At 41.8% G+C, this 27904-nt stretch overlaps 1 protein-coding gene across 5 annotated transcripts in view; it reads right to left on the reverse strand.

Moving 5' to 3' along the window:
- FAM13A (family with sequence similarity 13 member A) overlaps window positions 1-27904 on the reverse strand; it is a 234699-nt gene that overhangs the window by 126516 nt on the left and 80279 nt on the right. For all 5 annotated transcript variants that reach the window (XM_050943999.1, XM_050943998.1, XM_050943995.1 and 2 more), the window contains one exon: window positions 7270-7442. In XM_050943999.1, the coding sequence (XP_050799956.1) occupies window positions 7270-7442 (173 nt within the window). The remainder of the gene's footprint in view (window positions 1-7269; window positions 7443-27904) is intronic.

Genomic DNA, 27904 nt, shown 5'->3' on the forward strand with positions numbered 1-27904 from the left:
GTTTAGAGTTCGAACACACAAACATCATCCTTAAGAACAGGGTGCAGCTATGTACACAAACCTACACCTTGTTTTAACGACATATGAGCATGCGACCAATACGATGGTAGGAATTAGGACAAGAGGCAGTTAAGTTACTTTGTGAAAGAAATGTTGAAGTAAACAAAGCTTCCCTTTGAAAACATTCAAAGGTTGGAAAGCTACTACAGGGTAGCTCTGCTGGCAAATCCCGCAGTAGCTGAAACTGCAGCCATAAACAAGAGTCTATGATCTATGACACATGGGGAGAATGGATGGAAAGCACTCCAAAAGCTGGTTTACACTTTATGATCCCCAAGTGACTTCAGACTGGCTGCTCTAAGATTTCAGGTCCTGGAATCTGCATGTCATTTTTCTTTCAATTTCCCTGCAGATTTTTCCCCCACCACTTGAGTATGTAAATTGGTGATGAGGCAGGTATCCGGAAAAACACTTCTTAGCTGGGTAAGCCTGTGTGTAATGGCTATGTCTAGTAAATAAGGTGTTAATCTCCTAGTATAAGCAGATGTACTTGAAAATGCTGCCAGGATCGAGAACGGATACAGCCCCAATATGCAATGGCTACGAGAGATATGCAGCAAAGCCTTATTAATTGGCAGGGGATTCATGATGGTGATGCTAACAAGTCTTAGGTAGCAAACATCTGGTGCTTTACAATAATATAAACAGCATCTGGGAAGGACCTCTGCTCAACACAACACGCTCCCACCTTGGGCTTTGGCTGTGGGAAGCATTTTTCACTCTTACCTTTGGGCTGTAGAAAACGTTACGCTTTCTGTTAGTGTTATATCTGGGCAAATGAAGCATCAAACTTTTATGTTCTAGACTTTGGCAGAAGGAGGTCTTTTCTCCTTTGTGACTGAATAAGCTTCATGCACCCTGTTCCTGAAACATAAAATCCATTTGAACCTCAATCCAAAGCACTTAAGCCATGCAAAACTTGCAAAACTTTAAGTAAACAATTAATCCCCATGAAGTCAATGGGACCAGTGCTTAAAGTTAAGCATGTGCTTTACTGGATCAGATCCTTATGCATGTTCCTCTTTTCTAGCTGGTAGAGCTCTGACAGGCAGTTATACCTATACACTTTCAAAAATGGGAGAAGTCCTACAAAAATGTGTGTGCACATGTTTATTCACTTTACCTCTTCTTCCACAGTGCCTGGATAAAGTTGTGTTTTTCTGCTACTGTATGCAATGCAGTTTGCCCTTAGCACATAGTTTTAAAGATGGTGTAATTCTTGAGAGAACATATATTATAGGTACTGGCACAGATTGCTGGTACAAACAGTACTCCACCTAGTTTGGAAAGACAAAATTATCTCTTTTTATACATACAGAAATACATCAACCTCAACAAAAAATTGTTCTCTATAGCAACAGTCAACATGGTGTAGGGCAGGGACTTCAAAAACGGTAAAATACATATTTTATGCATTGCAATATACCTTGACTGCAAACAATACTTTGCATATTTAAATTTGTAAAGGGAAATCATGCCCCACCAATCTATGAGAATTCTTTGAGAGTGTCAAGAAGCATGTGGACAAGGATAATCCAGTGGATATAGTATACTTGGACTTTCAGAAAGTCTTTGAAAAGGTCCAGCACCAAATACTCTTAAGCAAAGTACACAGTCATGGGATAAGAGAGAGAGTTCTCTTGTGGATCAGTAACTGGTTGAAAGACAGGAAACAAAGGAGAGAGGTAAATAGTGGGATCTGTACTAGGACCTGTGCCATGCAAAATATTCATAAATGATTTGGAAAAAAAAGGTGAACAGTGAGGTGGCAACATTTGCAGAAAATACTAAATTACTCAAGATAGTTAAAACCAAAGTGGACTGAGAATTCCAAAGGGATCTCACAAAACTGGGTGACTGGGCAACAAAATGGCAGAAGAAATTCAATGTTAATAAGTTCAAAGTAATATACATAGGAAAACATAATTCCAACTATACATGCAAAATGAAGGGGTCTAAATTACCATTCAAGAAAAATCTTACAGTCATGGAGGATAGTTCTCTGAAAACATCTGCACAAAGTGCAATGGCAGTCAAAAAAGCTAACAATATTAGGAACCTTAGGAAAGTGACAGATAATAAGAGATAAAATATCATATTGCTACTAGATAAATCTATGGTATGTCTACATCTTGAAGACTGTGTGCAGTTCTGGTTGCCCCATCTCAAAAACAGTATATTACAAATGAAAAAAGTACAGAGAAGGTCAACAAAAATGATATGCGTGTGGAACAGTTCCATACGAGAGATTAAAAAGACAGGGGCTGTTCAGCTTGGAAAGGAGATGACTAAGGGGGGATATAATTGAGGTCTATAAAATTGTGAATGGTGTGGAGAAAGTGAATAAGGAAGTGCTTTTTTAACACAAGAACCAGGGGTCACCCAATTACTAGGCAGCAGGTTTAAAACAAATGTAAGGAAGTTCTTCTTCACACAACGTACAGTCAACCTGTGGAACTCATTGGCAGGGGATGTTGTGAAGGCCAGAAGCATAACTGGGTTCAAAAAAGGATTGGGTAAGTTCATGGAGGATATGGTCATCAATGGCTACTATCCAAGATGGTCAAGGATGCATGCCCATGCTATGGACTGTCTCTAAGACTCTGACTACCAGAAGCTGGGACTGGACAATAGGGGATGGATCCGTTGATAAGTGCCCTGTTCTGTTCATTCCTCTGAAGTATCTGGCACTGGACACTGATGGAAGACAGGAGACTGGGTTAGATGGACTGGTCTGACCCAGTATAGCTGTTTTTATATTCTTACATTATTTTCCTATCAATGAAACTACAGCAGAATCTTTTTTAAAAAATACCCTGGAATAAATAATATCATACCTGCAAAGGGACAAACTGTACTATTAACATGAAAAGGTAATAAGCCATTCCACAGCCAACAGTGAACACTGTATCTGGTACCTAATACTTAGGGTTTTAATTACAAGTATATTGAATAATGACAACATAACACTTGTTGAAGTGGTGTTCTAAATATTGCCAAAACATGAATACAAACAACCTAAGGCTCCTTTTCTTCTTCCTAGAGACTCTTTCTGTAAGTGCAGTTGAAAATTCTTGATCCATATTAAATGTTATAACCCATTACTATGGTTCCAATCTGAAGAAAACCTTCTTTATTAATGGAATCCAAAATCAAACCAAAAATGATTTTGGAAAAATTACACCAATTAAGAGTTACAAAATTCATTTGTACTCAAATAAAAGAAGTGTGTCCTTTTTCCAGTTAGTGATTCAAGCTGAACGATGAGCACCATTGTAGAACAGATTCAGGCAGCTGCAACTGTGGTGGAAGCAGCCTACTAGGTGAGATTACTGGCAAATGGTTAAATCTGACAGCCCACACGACAGAAAGCTGAGCCAAGACTATGCTTCTGGGGAAAATTACTATGGATTAATGTGCTCGATGTCTGAGGGAGAATAACTCAAAACAGGAGGTATAGTTAAGTGAACGTTTTTCCAAACAGGCACTGAGCAGCCTTGTCTGATGAATACTAGAACAGAATAGAGCCTGGAACACCACCAACAACAAAAAATGGGTTTCTCTGTTCTGTTTGTTTCGCCACATTCCATCTCTCCCCCTCAGAACCAACTTTTCCCCCTCCTCAGTCCAGCTTGCTTCTTTTTGTTACTAGGGGCAGCCACAGGAGGATAGGACCTATGGAAAGAGCAGGAGCTTCATAGCTCCCTTCCTCCAGTAATTCCAGAAGACCCTTCCCTGCGGAGAAGCTGGGTTAGCAGGGAGGCCTAGTGTCCCTTCCTCCGTCAGACAACAAGAGAGGAAACCTCCAGTGGAGGGGAAATCTCTACTAGTAAAGGAAGCTTCACAACACAGTAGACAGTGTTCAATGTGCAGTGGTTGCCAGCAGGGCGTGCAGCTGGGCATTCTTTCAATTGAGAGGGAACCTTGCTTGCAACCATGATCCTCTCAACACAAAACCATCAATGGCAGAATGAGTACAGTACAGGAATACTGTTTCCATTCCAAATACTTCCCCCAGCTGTGCAAATATTAGAAGCCACAGTATTTGTGTATTGTGCATATGCCAGGGCCACATCATTAACATTACTTTTGTGAAAAGAACAACATTCTCCATCCATTTCTTCAGATCAAAAATCTGAGTTTGCAAACAGGCTATCCTCAGTAACATGAGCACATAAAAGCAAGACTTTTTTCTGAACTAGGCCGTGGCATTTCATAGGTAGCTCATAATTCGTTCTCATTAAGACTGGAACTATGCAAGCAGTAAGTGATACTTACGAAAAATCAGCCCCACCCCTTTTCCCCTACCCTAGACATTTAATATAATCTGTCATTCATTGGGGAAAGGGATTTTCAAAAGTTCAAGGAGTGCTAAAGAGAGATGAATTGTCTTGAAATTGCCTCAGTTTGAAAGGAATGTTTTGAATATAATTCAATGGAGAAGAGAGCTTAGAAGTTATGCAGCACAATATACATAATCTTATAAGTGCTTCTCCTCAGTAGATCACAAAGAGCTTTACAAAGTAGGTGAGTATCATCGTTATGTGTGTATATGTATATATTACACACAAAATCTATGTAAAAAGAACATCAAGTTAGCAAAGTCAAGCACTCAAAGGTTAGGAAATGCCAGAATTAAGGTTGCCACGCAGCTCTAGTTTGGCCGCTTTTGTGCATGCATTATGATACAGTCTTTAATTATATGATCAGATACTCAACATAATTTTTTCCCCCACGGGACCCTGGTCTCATTCAGTGCACAGAATGGAAAGGGTTCACTAAATGGGCAGCTATTCCATATTTTTTAATCCTCATTGTTCCATAGGAGGATATCACACACCCTAATGAATTTATTTCCACCATACCATCCCACAGATGGGGAACTGAGACACGTAGATATTAAGCTCAGTAGTGCCCAGTTTGAGATGCTTTGGGCATAATTCTTCAGAGGACCAAGCATTTTTATAGCTCATTATATGTCCAAGGGGCAGCTCCTGTTGAACTTGGTTGCAGCTTAAGTGCTCAGCACTTCTACAAACCAGCCCCTAGGGTCTCAAGTAGGGCACCCAGAAAATGCAGAACTCACAACTGGTGACCAACTGGGAAAATCTGGTGTAAGTGACTTACTCATCACCACATGGGAATTCTGTGGTAGAGGCAGAGACAGAATTCAATTCTACAATATTCAACATGTATCACAGCATTCAACGTGCATCATAGCACTGAAAAGCCTTAACCACAAGACTATCCTATTTCTTCCTGCAGTTTGATGCCTCATTCACCGCACATCTTCCAACTCCTACAAGCTGAGACAGGAGACCTACAGACCATAGCCCCGTTCACTACACCAGTGGCTCTCAACCTTTCCAGATGACTGTACCCTCCTTTCAAGAGTCTGATTTGTCTGGTGTACCCCCAAGATTCATCTTACTTAAAAACTACTTCTTACAAAAAACAGATATAAAAATACAAAAGTGTCACAGAGCACTATTACTGAAAAATGGCTCACTTTCTCATTTTTACCATATAAATATAAAATAGATCAATTGGAATATAAATATTGTACTTACATTTCACTGTATAGTATATAGTGGAGCATAAACAAGTCATTGTATGAAATATTAGTTTGTACTGACTTTGCTAGTGCTTTTTATGTTGCCTGTTGTAAATCCAGGCAAATATCTAGATGTACTCCCAGAAGACCTCTCTGTACCCTATGGCTATGCGTACCCCTGGTTGAGAACCACTGCTCTACACAACTCATTCATTCCCAGAGTATCGTCCATCCTGTGTGTGCGCACGCAGACACACAGATGTAATATATAATGTACATATACACACATTTTCAGTGTGCTCGCATTTACACAGAAGCCTCAGAAACCATGGCACCATATTGACCATTTTTTAAAAGTATTATAATGTTTTGTACTTCCTTCCATTCAAGGGTGACTTCAAAAACTTTAATAAATTTAGCTTCAAAACCTTCCTATAAGCCAAGTAAGTATTATCCCATTTTACTAACAGAGAAACTCAGGCACAGAAAGATTAAGTCACAAGACTAAAGTAATATAGGACACCTGCTGCAAGACCAACCTTCCATCAGTTTGTGTGTTCAGTTATTCCAGAAACACATGTACATTTCTCAACACAGTTTCAAACATGTAACAGCTTTCTCAATCACAATCCTTTACATAACAGGCCAGCTTTATATGCATGCAAATTTTTATGGGGAACAAACATGTGTGTTCTTTTTATATATGCATCTATCTGTTTGCACACATTACTCCACTTGGAGCATGCATGTTTTCAATAATTTAGCCCTATGCGTAAGTGTCCCATAAGAGTAGGCACATGTGTGCATGAACATGTGCATAAATAAAGAAAAGAGCTGGATTGCCAGGTAATGGTATATAAAGAAAGCAGTATGGGGTTAAGTTCTACCACTTAGTGAAATTTGTTTCAATATTAAACTTAATGTAAGAAACTGAAAAAAGCAAAAAATGAATTGATGCCCTTTTATTACAATATGGCTGAGAAATTTTTTTTTAAAGTATTTTTAAACTACCCTTCTTCCCTCTTCACTGGCTCACAACTGGAGTGCTTAAAAATTGCCCCCACATGCCTATGAACAGGGCCACCCAGAGAATTCAGGGGTCTGGGGCAAAGCAATTTCGGGGGCCCCTTCCATAAAAAAAGTTGCAATACTATAAAATACTACATCTCGTGGGGGCCCCTCTGGGGCCCAGGGCAAATTGCTCCACTTGCCCCCCCGTGGGCGACCCTGCCTATGAAACATAAAATTGTAGACATTATAAAAATGGCTGTATCCTCTGCTTAAGAGTATATTTGAATATTTTCCATAGTTTACAGTTAGTATCTTAGAAATACATTAGTCTTAAATCATGGATGTCTTACACCACATTTCAAAGAGTGTCAGGGCATTTGGGAATTTGGGAATCTGGGTGAATTATAGTGCTCTTGCTTAGTTAGGCATGTAGCATAACGTTTTATTCCGTGCAGACGGTAACATGACGCAGGCCCTATTTAATGTAAAAGGAACTGGCTGCTTTAAGATTAAAAACGGAACATCAGCAGCATTTACAATACTGATATAAAGCTACACATCTGCTTTATGTTCTGGCGATATATTAGTACTCTGAATATAAACACATCCACAGATGTATTTTATGAAAAGAAAGGAGCACTAACCTGGAGAAGAATGCAGCACTGTTAATGAGAGAGATTTCATCTGGTAAATCCATTTCCTTCAAACATGCACTACTGTCAGTTAATCGGAGGCTGACTTGTGGAATTCCATCCGACAACTCTGGTTGTGGCAAGAGGCGTTCCTGTACCGATCCTTCCCTCGTGGACTTTGTGATCTAGAGAGGAAAAGAAAGAACAAAATGAAAATGAAAGAAGGGCACAGCAACCTTTCCAGCTAATTTGTAGCAGAAAGCGATGTTAGAATAGTGTATACATAACAAAGAATGACAGGCTGCAAAACATTTGTATAAAATACATAAAAACCAAACCTTTTACTAGATGAAAACAATTAAACAAATAAAGACTGAAAAGATGTGTCAGCTGATCATTAAGGAAATTAACCAAAGGAAGGTAATTGCAATCACTGGAAGGTTATTTTCTACATGATGGTAGGATATCATAGATCACAAAAAGACAAATTCATTATTTCTCCTTGTTATCAATAGGAAAAATAGACTGTAAAAGATAGGAAGTACTAGCAATGGAATTAAAATCTGTAAGGACAGCTCATACTTCATTTTTTTTGAACTGCAGTTAATGTCAATACATACTGCATGTCTGCTCCCCAGGATAAATATATCAACAAGGATGCTCAAAAATAGTATGGTTTAATTTTGGACAAAATCCCTCACAGATGAATTCTGCACTCATATGTCTATACATGACTCCCACTGACTTGGACAGGTGAGATGCACACACATCCAAATCGGGAATTTGGACTGGAAAGGTTAGGAAGTATAAACAGGAGCCGAAAGAAAAATATTTTTACAACACAGGAAAAATGTTAGTTCTTGGGGACAGCAACTGACAGCAGTCATGCAGGAATTAGACGTAAAAGGAGGGACAAGATGGATTTTCTTGAAGTAATTACATATGGAACCGGGTTACTTGGGGAGGAAAGGGATTTATATTTTTCTATTGCCAAAACTTTTGCTATGAAGCCACTGTGATGTTTTTGAAATACTCAGACCTGTGAGAGGTTCTGTCACAGCCTGCTCTGTAATCTTAAGGTGTCTTAATTCTGTGTTGCTATGGCGCAGATCCCTGACACCAGTATCCTGCCCACAAGCACAAGGTCTCATTCTGGTTTCCACCAGCCTAATTACCCCTTGGAGGGTGACACCAACAGCATTTCTAGTCCCAAGACTCCCCATATCTGTGCTCTCTGAGTTCTTAACTACCAGATACTCGGACAGTTCCCCTCTGGTTCGTCACCCCTGACGAGTTAAACCAGCCCCCCAGTTATCACGTCACTTTGGCTCCCCACAATTTATACATCAGAAACCTGCTTGGAATAAAAAACAAAAGTTTATTTAATAGAAAACCCACAGATTCAAAGATGAAATAATATGGGGAAGCAAACACATGCAGATTACAGAGAAACTAAACATAAAGTCGCATCCTCGGACTTTACAATTCCATAGTAGATAACTTGTATTAGAAAAAAGTATTTTAACTATTGCCATTGCACAGTTTCCCAGCGTACCTCCTGTCTATCGGGGGGCGGGAACGGGGGACATGGACGACACCAATGTTCACATCCAGCCTCCCGCCTAGAGGCTGCCCCTCAGTTTCTGGATGGATTTCACTTCAAATCCCTTCCATTTTAAAAGAAGTTGCAGTATTTTTCTTCATTCGCAATAGGTATGAAATGTGAGGAAATTCTCAGCTGATTCAATGTCTTCACATTAACTCTAATGGTCCCTCATTGTCATTTCCTGGGCTGGATAATGGAAGGGTACTTGAAGTTGGTGGTGTGTAAACATCTGGCTTGGGAGATGCTTCTCCCTTCTTGACTGCTTCACCACCTTGCTGTGAGGTGGAGCTGAAGCTGCCCCACAGATTAGGAGTACAGTTTTCTATATACACAAATACATACATTTATAACCATAGTCTGTATACATATCTGATAGCAACCATCAAGTTCAGAACAGCACATGGTTTCATAAAAGACCTTACTCAATATCTTTTATACAGGTCTGTCGCATCTTAGGCACATTTAACATGTGCAATTTCAGCTTTACACGGTTGGCAAAAACAAGAAAACAACAAAAAAATAAAAGAGAAAAATAACAATTTAAATACTGTTTCTGTAGTGCGGGTGATTCTGCCCGCCATTACACTCAATATAATTTTGACTATAAGCGATTTTCACTTTACGTGCTGACTGCAGAACGTAACCCCAGCATTAGATGAGACAGATCTCTATTACAATAGCATTGGATACAATCAGTTGATTTAGCTGCTTATTTGGGGGAGTTAAACCTTCTGTTCTCCCCTTGAGGTGACTGGACCCTGATTGTTACATAAGAACGGCCATACTGGGTCAGACCAAAGGTCCATCCAGCCCAGTACCCTGTCTACCGACAGTGGCCAATGCCAGGTGCCCCAGAGGGAGTGAACCTAACAGGTAATGATCAAGTGATCTCTCCTCTGCCATCCATCTCCACCATCTGACAAACAGAGACTAGGGACACCATTCCTTACCCATCCTGGCTAAAAGCCATTAATGGACTTAACCTCCATGAATTTATATTACAGACACTCCTGTCTGTTCTGAATAACAACAATATATCTCTGAGGCACAAGGTGGGTGAGCTAATATCTTTTATTAGATCAACTTCTGTTGTTGAGAGAGACAAGCTTTTGAGCTTACACAGAGCTCTTCTTCAGGCCCTGAAGGTCATTTCATAATGACCTGAAGAAAAGCTCTGTGTGGCTCGAAAGCTTGTCTCTCTCACCAATAGAAGTTGGTCCAATAAAAGATATTACCTCATGCACCCTGTGTCTCTAATATCCTGGGACTACAACACTGCATAAGATAACTCTCAGATGCTCTACTAGAGATTCTCAGATTTATAAGAGAGAATTATAGATGTCTCTGGAAATTGGTTATGAATAAGTTTATGAAAAGGATCATAATAGTTGCACTCATATCTACCTAGTTACAGGCTTTTGGCCTGTGACTTTCACTTTTGGGGAATTTCTTAAGCTGTCAGAACACTGTCCAAAATCTCAGGACCACTGGTGGTGATGCGGCTGCAGGTGCTGGGGCTGGTATGAAATTGACAGTAGACAAGCAACGGAGAGGTTCTGTAAGAACAGGTATACAGGAGACAATTCCTATCATCCTCCGGATTGTTTTGAAGGGGGCATGTGACCCAGGAACTTCTTGGTGCCAACTGGCAGAGGGCACAGCGGTTTATAGGAATCCTCTGGGTCTGATGTGTACATAGCGTGGCAAAGGTGGCATGCACGGTCTTTACCAAGAACCAGGAATACACTGGTCATCCTAGTCATTATGAAATGTATGTATCAATAATATTTATGAAGTTAAGAATCTGTACTGGAAATTAAATTCTCAAAGCCTTGAAGTTAAAAGTAGGTCACCAGGAGATGACATGCTGTGGAGAGATTCTGTTCAAGCAGGGGATAGGACATGCTTCTCTCTCTGTGTCTGGTCAACTGTATATTGTCCATTTTGTGTCCCACAACATAAACCTATCTGCATGTGGAGCCAGATACAAATTAAAAGACTGTTAGGTCAACAAGAGAAGGAGACCACAGGAAAGAACAATGTGTAGAGGGTGTCCTGTATACAAATTATAAGATCAAAGGACTGTTATGATATATCTGGGATTGCAAAGAGATGGGATCTTTCCACTGAGAAGGCAAGGGGACAGTGTGACTTATCTCATGAACATGAGACCACAGCCAAGTCTGTCTGTAATACATTGGAAGGATTTGGGGTAAGCTTTTGCTCTATGTGATAAGACAATAACTATCTAAGCAAGTTTAGGCTCTAGAAAACATGTTATAATTTTATTTTATATATGTAACCATTTGTTTCCATTAATTCTACTTGCCTCTTCTCAAATCTTGCTTCTTTTTTAAACAAAATTCTTCTTTTTACGGTAAATGTATCTAATGTGCTGTGTGATGAGCAGAGTGGTGATCCCGAGGAGTAACTGGTAAGCTGGTGTGTACCGGTTCTTTGGAAGTTCTGAGTGTCCAGTGGAAGAGGGACCAAACACTCCCGGGCATGCTCAGAATGCTAAGGGGGCAGGGAGAGGTTGGACGGTACCTATTGCTTACCTGCAGAGAGACAGCCAAGCCTGCATGGGCTGAGAGGGGAACGCTTGTGTTGCCTGTTGGAGTCCTCCTTAGACTAAGGCACGTATTAGCGAGGTGCCTCACTCATAGAGCATTATTAATTTCCTCATGTAAAATGAAAACTGTAAATGTATCTGAGATGTCAGTGCAAAGAGAAACCCAGATACACCGGTACAGGCCTGTGTGGAAGTGGAGGCGTCACTAAAAAGGGAAATCTCACACTTTCAATTTTCCACTGTAGGCAGGCATAATTTTAGGTCACTTGGCCACCGTTTCACCACGTGTATGCAAAGGCACGGGAGAAGGCCTGAAGCTGGCATGATCTAAGTTTCTACAGTAGATAAGGGTACAGATGACCATAAGAAGCATTTACCCTTGTTCCTGCATGAGTACGGGACTGATACTACTGGAATAAAGGAGGAAGGTGGGATTAAAATGAACTGAGAAGAGACAGGCATGTCACGCAGAGTGACCTTTCCCTGTTCTACCATTTATGTCACATGCCCCAGAGGCAGAGTGAATTCAGCAACAAATAAACTAAGTGAAAGCATTTGTTCAGTGTCTCTGGCTTACAGCCTCTAGACTGCATACCTAGGGTGTAATCCTGGTTTCCCTGAAGTCAACAGGCATTTTTCCAGGGGTAAATAGAGCCCATTTGTCAACGGGGCCAGGATTTCACCTGTGGAATGTTACAGCCAGATTTTGCCACTCCATCTCATGCAGTAACAATATTCTATTGAAATCAGTGGGGCTGTGTGCATAGAAGTATGAGTTCAGAATCTGGCTCTTAGCAGCTCTATACTGCAGGTTGGACTGGTTAGAGGGTGACTGGAGGAAACAAAAAGTGAAACTGTGTGTTCTTCTGGGAGATATAGGAGATGTCTGAAGCCAGCATGAGGGGTACTGGGGTGTGAGGATTCCAGTTCATTAAGCCTGTTGGATACTTTTTTGACAACATGGAGTGCTTTATTGATCCAGATATCCCTGGTGCTACTACAGTTTATGTAGCATGATGAGATGTATATATATTAGCTGATACAGATATCATTCAGTTGTGCTGCTTTGAAAGCTATAAACATTGATGACTGAGTTTGCAAACAGGCTGTCCTCAGTAACACGAGCACATAAAAGCAAAACTTTTTTCTGAACTATGCCGTGGCCATTATTATAAGCCTTAAATAGAACAGAATTTGCTCAGCTATACTTCAAAGAGCAAGAGGATATGTGCCTGATGCTCCAATCCTTACAAACGCCAAGAGCCTCTTACTTACCCGGACAGCCAGTGAGTTTCAAAGAGGCTCCTCATGCATTTTAAGAACTGCAATACCAGGCTCATAATTATCTGGTTTTTACTGAACATATAAGAAGAAAACTATTGAAAAATCACAGTTAAAACTAGAATCATGGCATTATACAACAAATACTCTTAAGTAGCCACTAAACTCATCAGGGGAAGAAGAAATGACCTCTCAGTGGCAATATCTTTTCTTAATGTGGCAAGTGTATTTTTCTTTGAAAGCTGGCACCCCTAGGCTTCACTTTCCTGAGGCTGTGGGGGCTGTTGTCGTTTGTTTTATGTCTGCACAGGGCCTAGCACAATGAGGACCTACCTGACTGTGGCCTTTAGGTGCTACCGCAATATAAATGTTAAACAACAACTCCATTCAAGTCACAGCAGCAGAAAACTCCATGCAATTAATAAAACAATAAATTATTATTATTTGAATAGAGAGCTTTTCTGCTGCTGTGACTTGAATGCAATTGTTGTTATTCTATATTTGTGTGTACATACACACACACACACACTATTCTGTGCAAAATATAAGGCTCAGTTGTGTCTTTAAGGTACAGCTCCATGTTAGGGGCAGCAGGAATTACACTCTCGAAGATGAAAACAATTCCACTAGAACTCTGTAATGAATAAGGAATAAATAAATAAATAAATAAATGTGTGTGTAAACAGAGCAGACTAACATGCCATGCTAGATATGGGAATTAGTGATCCAAGCCCAGGAAGTAGCAGAAAGTTCCCCTTAACAAATTGTAGGCAAACTGATTTAAGTACATGATATAAGCAGTCATGGGATAAGACGGAACGTCTTCTTATAAGTAAGCAGTCACAGATAAGAGGGAAGGTCCCCTCATGGATGAGCAACTGGTTAAAACACAGGAAACAAAGGGTAGGAATAAATGGTCAGTTTTCAGAATGGAAAGAAGTAAATAATGGGGTCCTCTAGGGATGTGTACCGGGACCAGTGCTGTTCAGCATATTTATAAATGATCTGTAAAAGAGATAAATAGTGAGGTGGCAAAATTTGCAGACAAAACAAAACTACTCAAGATAGTTAAGTCCAAAGCACACTGTGAAGAGTTACCAAGGGATCTCACAAAACTGGGCTACTGGGCAGATGAAATTCAATATTGATAAATGCAAATTAATTCACATTGGAAAACATAATCCTAACTATACATACAAAATAATGGGATCTAAATTTGCTGTTACCACAGATCCTGGAGTCACTGTGGACAGTTCTCTGCTTAATGTGCAGAGGCAGCCAGAAAAGCTAACAATGTTAGGAACCATTAGGAAAAGAATAGAGAAGACACAAAATATCATAATGACACTATATAAACCCACAGTACGCGCACATCTTCAAAAAATATATATTAGAATTGGAAAAGGTACAGAGAAGGGCAACAAAAATGATTAACGGTATGGAACAGTTTCTGTATGAGGAGAGATTAAAAAGACTGGAATTTTTCATTTTAGAAAAGAAACGACTAAGAGGGGACATGATAGAGTTCTATAAAATCGTGAATGGTGGGAGAAAAAGTGATATTTACTCCTTTATATAACATAAGAACCAGGGGTAACCTGATGAATTAATAGGCAACAGGTTTAAAACAAATAAAAAGAAGTACTACTTCACACAACACACAGTCAATCTGTGCAACTCATTGCCAGGGTATGATGTGAAGACCAAAATTACAACTGGGTTCAAAAAGGATTAGATAAGTTCATTAAGGTTAGTCCATCAGTGGTTATTAGCCAAGATGGTCAGGGATGCAACCCCATGCTCTGGGTATCCCTAGCGTCTGATTGCCAGAAGCTGGGAGTGGATGATAGGATGGAGCACTCAATGATTGCCTTGTTATAGTCGTTCTCTGTGAAGCACCTGGCATTGACCACCGTTGGATGATAGTATATTAGGCTAGATGGACCCTCAGTCTGACCCAGTATGGCCATTCTTATGTTCATGATCAATGCAGCCACATAATATTTCTGTCAGACATTTAATCTGTAGAATCTGCCTCACACAACGCTAGAAAAAGTAATGGAAAGAGGGCCTTTTGGCAAGTTTGCAAAACAAACAAGACACTATGCGTCAGACTGAATTCTTTAGAGCTGTTCAAACCCCTTGGTCTGTAACACCATGACACATAAATCCTTTGATATTTTGAGACTTTCCAAATAAAAACTGATTTATTGTTCAGGTGTTCATAGGAGGGAAAAAAATTCTAGCGAATCATTTTATTCTTTCCTAAAGTTTTCCCCCCCTCTTTACAGTGTTGGTATTGGGATCGCTTATATAATGCCACTGCTACAAGCCAATATATGCACCACACACAAACTCCAAGGGACAATTATGCTTGTAAAACCAGATTTTCGGCTAGGATTTTCATTGCACAATTACAACACACCAATCCGAATAGGTAAAGGGAGAAAAAAAGGAATGCTTCTTTCTCAATTCCATACTACTTGTAACCTAGCAACATGACAACATTGTAACACAACACCATAGTATTGTGGTTATTTGCCCTGCAACATAACACACAAATAGCAAGAACCCTACTTAAATCTGACCTCACTACATTTTTGTACACTCTTTCTATCCCAAATTCTGCTTTCAGTTACACCAGTGTAAAATTGGAGCAACTTCCTCTAATTAAGTAACGTTACTAGGGGTTTAGAACCTCTTTCACCCAGGGTATGTCTACACTACGAGATTATTCCGATTTTACATAAACCGGTTTTGTAAAACAGATTGTATAAAGTCGAGTGCACGCGGCCACACTAAGCACATTAATTCGGTGGTGTGCGTCCATGTACCGAGGCTAGCGTCAATTTCCGGAGCATTGCACTGTGGGTAGCTATCCCGTAGCTATCCCATAGTTCCCACAGTCTCCTCCGCCCATTGGAATTCTGGGTTGAGATCCCAATGCAAAAACAGTGTCGCAGGTGATTCAGGGTAAATGTTGTCACTCAATCCTTCCTCTGTGAAAGCAACGGCAGACAATCATTTCGTGCCCTTTTCCCCTGGATTGCCCTGGTAGATGCCATAGCATGGCAACCATGGAGCCCGTTTTGCCTTTTGTCACTGTCACCATATGTTTACTGGATGCTGCTGACAGACGCGGTACTGCAGTGCTACACAGCAGCATTCATTTGCCTTTGCAAGGTAGCAGAGACGGTTACCATCCCTATTGCATCGTCTGCCATGCCATTGTAAACTGGCGATGAGATGACGGTTATCAGTCGTTCTGTACCGTCTGCTGCTGTCATGGGTGCTCCCGGCCGGCCTCGCTAAGGTCGGCCGGGGGCGCATGGACCAAAAAGGGAATGACTCCCCGGGTCATTCCCTTCTTTATGTTTTATCTAAAATATGGGGAAAGTGTACTAGAGAACCAGAGAGCACAGCTGCTCCGGGTCAGAGCCCCAGAGATCCCACAGAAATGATGAGCTGCGTGCCATTCTAGGGGGTGCCCCTGCAACAACCCCACCCATTGCTTCCCTCCTCCTCCAACCCTCCTGGGCTACCGTGGCAGTGTTCCCCCATTTGTGTGATGAAGTAATAAAGAATGCAGGAATAAGAAACTCTGACTTGTTAGTGAGATAAAATGAGGGGGAGGAAGCCTCCAGCTGCTATGATAGTCCAGGCTGGACATTAAAGGGTGGTGGGGGAGAGGAGCCCAGCTTCCCGCTGCTATGATAGTCCAGGCAGTATAGAATCTTTTCTTTAGACATGAAAGGGGCGGGACTGATGGAGCTCAGCCTCCAGTTGCTATGATGAAGAGGGTTACCAGCCGTTCTGTACCATCTGCCAGGAATGACTGGGAGTCATTCCCATTTTTACCCAGGCGCCCCTGGCCGACCTCACCGAGGCCAGCCACGAGCACTCATGGGCTGATAATGATGATGGATAGCAGTCATATTGTACCATCTGCCGCCAGGAAGGGGATACTGGTGTTCAGCGCTGCAGCACCCCGTCTATCAGCAGCATGCAATAGACATAGGGTGACACTGAAAAAGGGTGAGAAACGTTTTTTTCCCTTTTCTTTCGGGGGGGGGGAGCGTGTAAATTGACGACATATACCTTGAAACATCTGGGAAAATGTTTTTGACCCTTCAGGCATTGGGAGCTCAGCCAAGAATGCAAATGCTTTTCGGAGACTGTCAGGACTGTGGGATAGCTGGAGTCCTCAGTACCCCCTCCCTCCCTCAATGAGCATCCACTTGATTCTTTGGCTTTCTGTTATGCTTGTCACACAGCACTGTGCTGTGGATTCTGTCTATCATAGCCTGGAGATTTTTTCAAATGCTTAGTCATTTCGTCTTCTGTAACAGAGCTCTGATAGAACAGATTTGTCTCCCCATACAGCAATTAGATCCAGTATCTCCCATACAGTCCATGCTGGAGCTCTTTTTGGATGTGGGACTGCATCGCCACCCGTGCTAATCAGAGCTCCACGCTGGGCAAACAGGAAATGAAATTCAAAAGTTCGCGGGGCTTTTCCTGTTTACCTGGCCAGTGTATCCAAGTTCAGATGGCTTTCCAGAGCGGTCACAATGGTGCACTGTGGGATACCGCCCGGAGGCCAATACCGTTGATTTGCGGCCACACTAACCCTAATCCAACATGGCAATACCGATTTCAGCACTACTCCTCTCATCGGGGAGAAGTACAGAAATCGGTTAAAAGAGCCTTTATATCGATATAAAGGGCCTCGTTATGTGGACGAGTGCAGCGTTAAATAGGTTTAACGCTGTTAAATTCAGTTTAAACACGTAGTGTAGACCAGGTCCCTGATGAATGGCTGGAAGACACAATGCCAGTTACCCAGTACTACAGTTTTTAGTGAATCTATGAAGAAAGTAACATCATAACAATAAGAACCCAGGATACTGCATCAAAGAAATGAACAGAAAAACCTCACTCAGGAGGTTCAGCATGAACTGGGGAGGCATGCAGATGAGTGAGCGCTGGCAACAGAGAGGAGCAGCTGCACTGCTGGCCATTTGCTCATATCCTAGTTGCGTTCCAGGGCCCAGCTGAGTACCACTGGAGGAACCACAAAGTTACGTAGTGGTCCTCCATCAGCCCACAAGGAGGGTGGCATTGCCCACAACGGCCCCACCTTGACATGGCAGCAGGACTCAGACTATGATTCAATGAACTTCCCCGTTACTCCACACATTTATTTTCAGTGAAAGCTGATGGGGATGTGTTACCTAGCAGTTCTATGTTCTTGGGGAACCGGGGTGCAGTACCCAGCCTGTCTGACTCACGAAAGACCTCCCGCTTCCCAGCCTCTGCTTGACCCAAAGCCGATCAGAAGAAAAGCTTACAAAAAGCAATGAAAAGGTAGGAAGAGACACACCTAAACCCCTCCAGACAAGGGTGACAGGATTAAGGAAACTCCCCTAGCCTCATTTGCATCGAAGATGGGACATGGAGGCATCTCAATTAGCATACAGAATGGAGAACAGAGATTCCAAGCCAAGAGCTGCACTGAACTCTGGGACCAGAAAAGCAGGGAAGCAGTGCATGATGGGGGATCTCTGCTCCAGATGTTAATGAATCCATGCCTGCACACACCCAGCTCAGTGCTTTTCAGACCAATTCTAGGAATAAATCCTTTATTGGTATCCAAAATACTGGAGCTGCCTAACTGCATTGTGAGCTCCCTCGAAGGACCACCACACACAGGAATGATCAGTTCCTATTACCGAGCCTGAACAAAACAACTTTAGTATTCTCCCTGAGTCATCAGTTTACGCACAAACAAATCTAGTGTTCTCCCTTGAACCATTGTTCTTTCCCTACAAAACCCCCTACCCATGCTCAAGTAAGTGCTCTGATGCCTGGATCCAAAATCTGCATCAGTTCCATTGGGACTACATCTTCTCCTGACTGATTGTGCTGGGGGCTCTGCCTGTCTCCAGCACTCAAGACCCTCAGCTACCACCACCACCTGGGACTCCTGATTGATTGAAGCTTCATGGAGTGATGAGAACCCAGCTCTCTCTCTCAGTATAGTCTTCAGACCCTGATTTGTGTGATCAGTCATAGTTTTCTAAACATGACTTTTATAATCAAATTTAAGTTAGATTTAATATTATAACTGTTTTGTTTGGTTGGTTCCCCTATGGTTATTACCTGGCAATAATATTCATGGTTAAGCTGGCTGCTTCTCTTTCTCTCTCTCTCTTCCCCTCGTGGGTGTTTTTTGGCTTCCTCATTCGCTCTGCAGCAACGTTCTTTGTGCCTAAGCTAAAGATCCCTGCAGCACCCAAAAATCCTCTGGGGTTTGCTCATCAAGTGGGTTACTATCAGAACAATTGTAACATGAAAGTGGGGATAGGGACATGCTGAACCTGGGGCATATGAGGGTGGCAGCTTGGAAGTGCTGCTCAACCCAGCCTGCTCAGGCATACTCTATTCTGGTGCGGTGCCCACGGCATATGAGGGTGACAGCTTGGAGGCAGTGTTCGACCCAGCCTGCTGAGTCCAAGGGCATATAAGGGTCACAGCTTGGACGTGCTGCTTGACCCAGCCTGCTGAGACCAAGGACATATAAAGGGTCAGCTAGGGAGTGCTGATTAACCTGGTCCTCTCAGACGCGCTGTGTTAATAGGTGTGGGGTGTGTGTGTATGCGTGTGCGTTCATTCAATTCTGGGGCTGGGAGAACCCAGCCCTGGGCAACCTAGGTCCTGCAGGATAGCTCCGTTGGGAGGGAACGTGCAGAAGTAGAACTCCGTATGAGAACACACGTGACACAAACAGTACATTGATAGAATTACAGAATACCCCACCCCCAACCCCCAAGAACAGTAACTAATAAATGAGCATACCCCAAAGTAATGGGCAAATCTGGTAACAAGATGGGAGGGTAAATGTCATGAATCTGAGATGTCAGCACTAGCAACCTTTGCCTTCTCCTGGTGGGATTAATTGGTCTACTAGTCCTGGCCTGAACTTCTGTCCATGTATGTCTCTGTCCCATCCCCAAATCTCTCTCTGCAAGGAGCCCCTTCCTCCAGATCATCAGAGACACACGGCTGGGCTCTGTAGGGGTAATATTTGCTGCAATCCCAAATGTATCCTTAATTCCTCACAAACAGGACATGGAAAGTTTGTGCAGGTAACTAGTCTTACGAAAAGAACAGAAACTATTCCTCATTCATTACAAATAGCTTCTCGTGTAGGCAATAGTTTTGCCTCCCTCGGGCTAATCTTTGGACACAGCAGAGTGTTTCTGATTTTGGCTTAAGGCCACTTGTTTTTGCTTTGGGAGAGGCCTTCAAAAATTCTGCATGTTCACCATCCCATCTACAAAACTTGTTAACCTCTGTATGCTTGTTATTCATCTCCTGCATTCCCACCCACTAGGACACAGTAATCCTGCTAAAATTCGGAGCTGCTGCAGATCGCACCGGAGAAAAGCGTTGGGTTTTTATCTGGCATGATGTTAACTCTATCAAATGGGGACTGTCTCCTGATAGAGTTCAAGCTAGTGCGTAAGCTTCACACCAAGCTGAACCACAGAACAGAAATCTTTCTAAATGAGTAAACAACTTAATCTTGTTTGATGTTAAGAGATACTGATAAATTCAAGGACAGCCCAAACAGCAAGGCTTGTTTAGGGAAAAGTGAAATGTCTAACATCTGTCTGCTGATAACCTTTTCATTGATGAAGCTGAACCTCAAATGACACATGACAAAGACAGGAGTACGCCTGACCCTCTATGCAAAGACTGTGCTACAACTGCTATTAGCTATCTCAGCGGGACAGCAGGAAGGTGAGCAATGGTTCCCTCTGGAGGGAAGGAGGCTTTCATAGAGGAGTGCACATGCTGCCGCATATTAAGAGGTGGGTCTGTGCCGGAGGGGTACACAGCAGTGGGAAGGGTGCTTCCCAAGCATAGGTGCTGACTCCACCAGCTCCCCCCGCCCAGTGGCCCCGCTGATCAACTCCTCCCCCTCCCTCCCAGTACCTCCCACCTGTCTCAATCAGCTGTTTTGCGGCATACAGGACATGCTGGGGGGTAAAAGGGGGGAGTGGGAAAAGGGCACGCTCGGAGAAAGGGGCGGAAGTGGGAGGGAAGAGGTGGGACAGGGTCCTTGGGAGAAGAGGGTGAGTGGGGATGGGGCTGGAGCAGGAGGGTGGGGGTTAGCACCTGGGCCTGCAGGAAGCTGGTGCCTGTATTCCCAAGTCAGGTAGACAAGACATGCTAGCAGAGTGGCTGTGTGGCCCAGGCAGTGGCTCAGGCTAGCTGCCTGAGTGCATACCAGGGTGGCAGGTGGGACTGTACTTGGGCAGCTAACCCAAGCCACTGCCCATGCTGCCATGGACACACTGTAATTTTTAGCATCCTAGTTCAAGCAGAGCTAGGGCGTGTCTGTTTTTAGTATCCTAGCTCAAGCACAGCTAGGGCGTGTCTGTTTACATACATTTTACTGTATGTATATTATTTCAGACAATAAAAATACCTATATTTTAAATCCAGAGACAGCTATTTCATGACTTGAAATGCGAATTGATTTTGTGCTGAATACACAGAAAGGAAAGCAGGATGTTGCTCTGATTCAGGTGTAAGGGGCTAAAAACAAAGAGTCTCAGAGTGAAATTAGCTGTAGGATCATTTAGAATTAATACAAGGAAATACCACTTCACACGGACTGGATTCAGCCATTTACTGTCCCAGCAAAGTCACAGAAGTCAGTAACTGTATCTGGACTTTAAAAGAGGCTGGATACTTTTATGCCAATATAAAAAATTTGTATTGATTCACACTAAAATAAGGATAATTTAATCTCTCTCCCTCGGGGCATAAACTGATCATTCAGAAAGGCATCCATTCGCAGTCCCCACTGTTAGTATTTCACAACTGGCTAGGTGCACTATGGGATTTTTTTCCATCTTCCTTTGAAGTATCAGACATTGGCTAAGTTCAGAGGTAAGATAACAGAGCGTATAGACTGAAGATCTGGTGGAGTACTGCAAATCCTAGCTTTCTGTATTCCTAAAGAGGAGGCTGTGATGCGCCCCAGAGATATTCAGGGTTGAGAGGCACCTCACCATTACCTGCCCTTAGCATAAGGAAATCTTGCCTGTGCTTGCTATGGGTCAACTCCCTGAAACCACCAGCCTCCTGGCAATACAAACACTACCTTCCAGGCCCCCACAGGCCTTGCTTTCTCTGTATGGGTCAGCAATAGGCACACACCAACCTCTGAGTCCTCAGAACATGTCCTGTGGCATCCAGCCCCTTATCCACTGGACACTCACAGAATTACCAGACCAGCTGTTCACAAGGAACAAAACATACCAGCCTATAAAATTCATTTAGGATTATCACTTTGATTAACATCACAGCACTTAGATATATTTATAGTGAAAACAAGGATAAGTTTATTATCAAAGAACAGAGATTCAAGTGACAGTGAATAAGAACATTGGAAATGAATGGTTACATATAAAAACAAAATCATAACATGCTTCTAGAGACTAACTTAATTAACAAGTTACCTCCTGTCTAAAGAAACTTATCTCACCCAAATTTCTCTCCAGAGTTTTCAATAATGCCTGGCTGAGACCCCTCTTTCATGAAGCAAACTCACTGTCCGTTTACTACTTAAGTGAAGGATGATAGAGTGTCTTTGCCCCCCAAGTATACTAGATCAAATCATTGATGTGCATCACAATTTAGGTCCCCTCCTCCTGTTTCTTTTATCTTTCTCAAGTTTTCACAGTCCTTCATTAGCATTCGGTTCAGAGTGGTGAGAGGAGATCCAGCATGAAAGTATACAACATGTTTCCAGATAAACATTTCTCATCTGATAGAAATCCTGTTTCTTACCTTTCCTGGAGACTGGTCCCTAGCCATAGACTTTAAGAACATAATTTTCAGTGTATGTACTGTTGTCTTTCACACCATTGGTATTCACGTTTCACAATAATACTGATGACCAGCATGACATTGGCTCTTCTTGAGACCTCATATGACACTCTTTGGTGCACTAGAATGTATACACCAGAAACAGGAGACCCCTGTAGCCCTTATACACCCTCTCTGTACTCCTGGCCAGTTGGCAGTAAGAGTCACAAGAGATTACAAGTATTCTGTGAGTAAGGCAGTGAAGATATCTAGGTATATCTCCATTGGCACGCAATAAAGACGCAGATTCTAATACAAATCATCCTTCTTCACCAAAGACCTTCCCTCATCCTCTGGGGGAGGAAAAAAGATACTCTCCAGTATCTCAAGTTATACATCCACGTAAACATATAGTTAGGATAACTTCATAATTATATACATTTAAACAAAGATGAAGTCAGAATAAGGCAATCAAAATAAAGTGGAAATAACATCAGCTAGTTATAATTTAAAATAGTATACACAAAAATATGCCTTCAGTTAGTATTTCATTAAAACAGCACTCTCCTGGTTGTAAAATCAACTACATTCAATACATGATTTATACAAGTGAAACTGCAATCTTAAAAATATAAAAGTGAATTGATACTACGATGATAGGAACTATATATGTACCTAGATAGATGAATATATTATTTGAGGGGCTCCACATATTACCAATCTAATCTGTTGCAAAGACACTCTTCTTATTGCAGGTTGATGTATGTTAGCCTAACCACTATACTGAACAGGTAAAGGCTAAAGCTGAGACAAGACAGACTGATTTAGAACCTGCAGAATGCTATTTTAACTTCATATCAGTCTAAGATTTTGCCTAAAACACTTCAACTAGGTATCAGTGTAAGCTGTATATTTTAACATGCAATCTATCTATCAGCATTATCTCTGCTTCATGAACAACAATTGGGGAAGTGAGAGGAGCCTTAGCAAGATGCATGTCTCACCTGTAGGACAACTAACTCTCTCTCACTGAACTTGACTTACCCAATTTGTCTAACCAAGTAACTTGGAAATGAGCCACCGGCCTAGTTAACTACATTTTGTATTTAACCACTGGTGCCTCTTCATGCAAACATATTCACTCCATTTGAAAGATCAATAGTTTTGATGTGGTTTCAAATTACACATACACAGACCTGTAAGCTTAACACGTGGGTCATTCAAGATAAACTATTTTAGGTTCTGCTTTAAGATAGATTTTTGCAAGAACTTCATGTTGTTCCTATTTGTTTATTCCCAGATGGTGGGGGGAAGGACACATTTTTGGGACAGTAACATCCTTTAAGTCCCTTACAAAACTCCCAGAGATATCTCAATTTCTTCCTGCATTATACTCCCTCAGAGGTTGTTGGGCTGGGAGGAAGGTTGCTACACTGCACATCTCAGCCATTCATGACAGCTACAGACTTATCAGGAGACTGGAGCAAAGTCATGAGGATGCTGTGTCTGGAGACCCCCCACCCGTGCCATCCCAGGATGGAGGAACTAAATTTCTGATTTAAAATCTGGGGATTCATTTAAAAAAAATTATCCTCCCCCTTGGTGCCATCCTCTCTCAAGTACTATTTGTATCTAACAATTCAGGGCCTGATTCATTACACGCAGAACACATTACAGAATATCCCAGTATGCAGAAGTAAGTGCCAGTCTTGATTTTGCACATCTACCAGGCTTCATTTCCATCTCTCCCAAGATAGGCTCTTACAAGTGTCACTCATTTCCCATGATACTTTATTAACCAAATAAATGAGAACTATAGTGGCATTTCCCTCAACAACTATGGCACCAATTCAGCGAAGTCCTTAAGCACATGCCTAACTTTAAGCACAAGTACCCTATTGACATCAGTGGGATTACTCATGGGCTTAAAGTCAGGCATGTGCTTAAACACCCTGCTGAACTGGGGCCTAAATCCTGAGAATATTTAAGAAAATAACTTCACCAATCATTTAAAATACTGTAGACATTATGTTCAAAATATACACATAAAGCATATCTGAAGAGGTTAATACAGATCAAGTTTTCAACTAGAAAACACAATACCATGTGCATCTGAAGAAAGTGAGAGAAATCTTAGTAGTCCGATTCTTCTTACCAAGATTTATGCAAAACGCCAGAAAGGTTAGTATAGGCAGCAAAGGCGGCTGAACATACCAGAGGAGTGAAGTTCTGGAACGGCCTTCCAATGGGATGAGTGGGGGCAAAAGACATATCTGGCTTCAAGACTAAGCTTGATACATTTATGGAGGGGATGGGATGATGGGATAGCCTAATTTTGGCAATTAATTGATCTTTGACTATTAGTGGTAAATATGCCCAATAGCCTGTGATAGGACATTAGATGGCGTGGGATCTGAGTTACTACAGAGAATTCTTTCCTGGGTGTCTGGCTGGTGAGTCTTGCCCAGATGCTCAGGGTTTAGCTGATCGCCATATTTGGGATGGGGAAGGAATTTTCCTCCAGGGCAGATTGGCAAAGGCCCTGGGGGTTTTTCACCCTCCTCTGCAGTGTGGTGCAGGGATCACTTGCTGGAGGATTCTCTGCACCTTGAAGTCTTTAAACCATGATTTGAGGACTTCAGTAGCTCAGACATAGGTCAGGGTCTATCACAGGAGTGGGTGGGTGAGGTTTTGTGGCCTACATTGTGCACGAGGTCAGACTAGACGATCATAATGGTCCCTTCTGACCTTAAAGTCTATGAGTTTATGAGATTCAGTCTTTAATTTTCATCACTCAAAATCAAAGCTCAAACTCTTCCTTTCCAAACTACCACAGCAATGTCACAAAATTCCAATTATTCTGTCATCACATTCTACGCTGCTGTTACCACATCCATCACTGTCTATGCCAAATTCTGACCTCAGTTACACGGCTGAAACTTCACTTTAGTGGAGTTACTCTGGATTTACAACAGCGTAGCAGAGATTAGAAACTTGGCCTCTGTTACGCACGGCCCTGGTATATCAAATGCTGCTGGCAACTTCTGAAGAAACATGGTTGAGCCATTATGGCTGTCAATAACTTCTTTAAAAAAAATCTAAATAATTACCAGGGATGGGAAGGGTTAAAATAAGGTTTATTACTATAAATAAGATGTCAGATAAATCCTTCACACATATAGCATCAAAAATCTTAACTGAATACAGACTGAATGGTTACTGTATCTGTATGTTTAAATAATATATCACTAAACCATTTACTCTGTGCAGCTGGCCTTTTCAAACATCAGTGCTTTTGGTTCAGTGCTATACTAAAATGTCTGAAGCTTTAAGACTCAACCTGGCACTGACATTTTAAGGAGTGTTTCTCCACCCTCAACCTTATGGAGGACAAAGTTTGTTGGGATTTACAGAGTTGGATATTACTTTGGGGCCTGATCCTCCTAAGCACATGCTATCTTTAAGTATGCGATTACCCCCGCAGAAGTCAACAGGACCACTCATGTGCTCAAAGTTAAGCGCACATTAAAATACACTGCTGGACTGGAGCAGAGAGGAGATGTCAGAAGATACTAATTACTGAGGATAAATCTGTGTCAGAAGTGCTGGAATATATAGCACAATATTTCACTAGTAAGGTGGGGTTCTGCCGGGATGACTTCCAAGCAACAGTTCACTCGTTCAAGAAATCTTGGTTCTAGAAACCTCTTAATTTGATTTAAAAAGCAAATTTACTCTGGAAAATAACTGCACACACTGTATACAGGGCATTATGGGGTTCCCTATTTATTACCCCTCAGTGAATTCCTCATCAAGTGTGCTCCATTTACGAGGAAAAAGGTATTTCACCTGATCCTGCTGTTCCCAACTTTGAAGGCAAAGTGCTTTCTTTCTTGCTCAAGAATCACCATCAATAACAAAGATTCTGTGACTTAAATTTGATCCTCACTTATACCTGTCCAATCCCATTGGTTTCAAACAGCACACAAATTACTTTTATTCTGGTTTGCATATCAATAACAGAATTGTTAACTAAATTGCAATTACAGGGCCAACTTTTGCCTTCACTTATAGCTAGCCAACCTGGTCAATGGATTGAACAGGTATCGCTCAAGGTATAATTTGGCATTGTAAATGCAATTTTGTTAACAATTCTGTTGTTGATATGCAAAACTTCATTGTTTCTCACTTGCATTGGCTCTGAAGGGCAAACTCAAGTAAAGAGTAATAAGTTTAGTTACTCAAGTAAACAGACATGATTCTGAACATAGACAAGGAGTAGATCTGTTGTGAAAGATGATGTCATTTCTCCATAGGCACTTTTCTGATCTTAAGCACTTTTATAAAAGGCTTTTGAGACTTAACTTCAGAGGAATCAAGGAATCAGATGGAGGAATTTGTTTTGAGAAGGAGGGAAAAATCAATACTGGGAGAGAGATTCTGTTCCAGAGACGTGAGACCAGTTTGGGAAACTGCTTTCTGCATGGCTTTATCAGAGCTCCTAAAACGATGGCAGCATGCTAAGCATATCTGAACTTATTTATTCACTGCTCTTGGTAACAGCACATAAAGAAAGAAGGCACTAAAAGGAATAGACTGCAGCAGTCCTCATCCTTAATAAGAAAATGCAGCCCATGTATACCACATGTCTCAGGCTACTTAAATCATTACATTATTAATATAACTCAAGAGTCTGTATTAAAAAGAAGGGCAGCTTTGAACAGCTTTGCAGAATTCCAAATGCCACACTTTGCCATCCCTGGCCTCAGCTGCGTTTAATGGTGTGTGTGTGTGTTGAGGGAAAGGCCTATCCATATGCCTGCTGCTTCCTGATGCAGCAAGACGTACTTCATTTCCTTGTGCCTCCACACTTGTTGACATAAGCAGCTGCTGTCCTGATCCTAACTGTTCCTTGTTTGACCCGGAAGGGCTGGTGTTAGGCTAAATGATGCTCTACACGTACGGGCTCATGAAAAGATCCCAATCCTGACCCCCACTTTTTTTTTAAACTAAGTTCTTCCCTGAAATTCCTATCACATGGCCTATCAAATTATCCAAGCTTCAAATGTTAGAAGGCCTCTTACTATAAATCAGCTGTTGTACAGTTTGGGAAGGATTAGTCCAATACCAAGAACTGCATTAGAAAAATGGTCATTTGTGATGATATAGGGCAAATAATTACCACATTTTTTAAAAAAAAAAATACCACTCTCTCATTTGCTCTGTGCAGCGGGTGTTTTCAAAGAGTATCAAAGCTCTTGCTTTGCTGTATTAAAAATGACTGAAGCTCTAAGGCTCAGCTA

Source organism: Gopherus flavomarginatus, chromosome 3, assembly GCF_025201925.1.
Source record: "Gopherus flavomarginatus isolate rGopFla2 chromosome 3, rGopFla2.mat.asm, whole genome shotgun sequence".
Lineage (NCBI taxonomy): Eukaryota > Metazoa > Chordata > Testudines > Testudinidae > Gopherus > Gopherus flavomarginatus.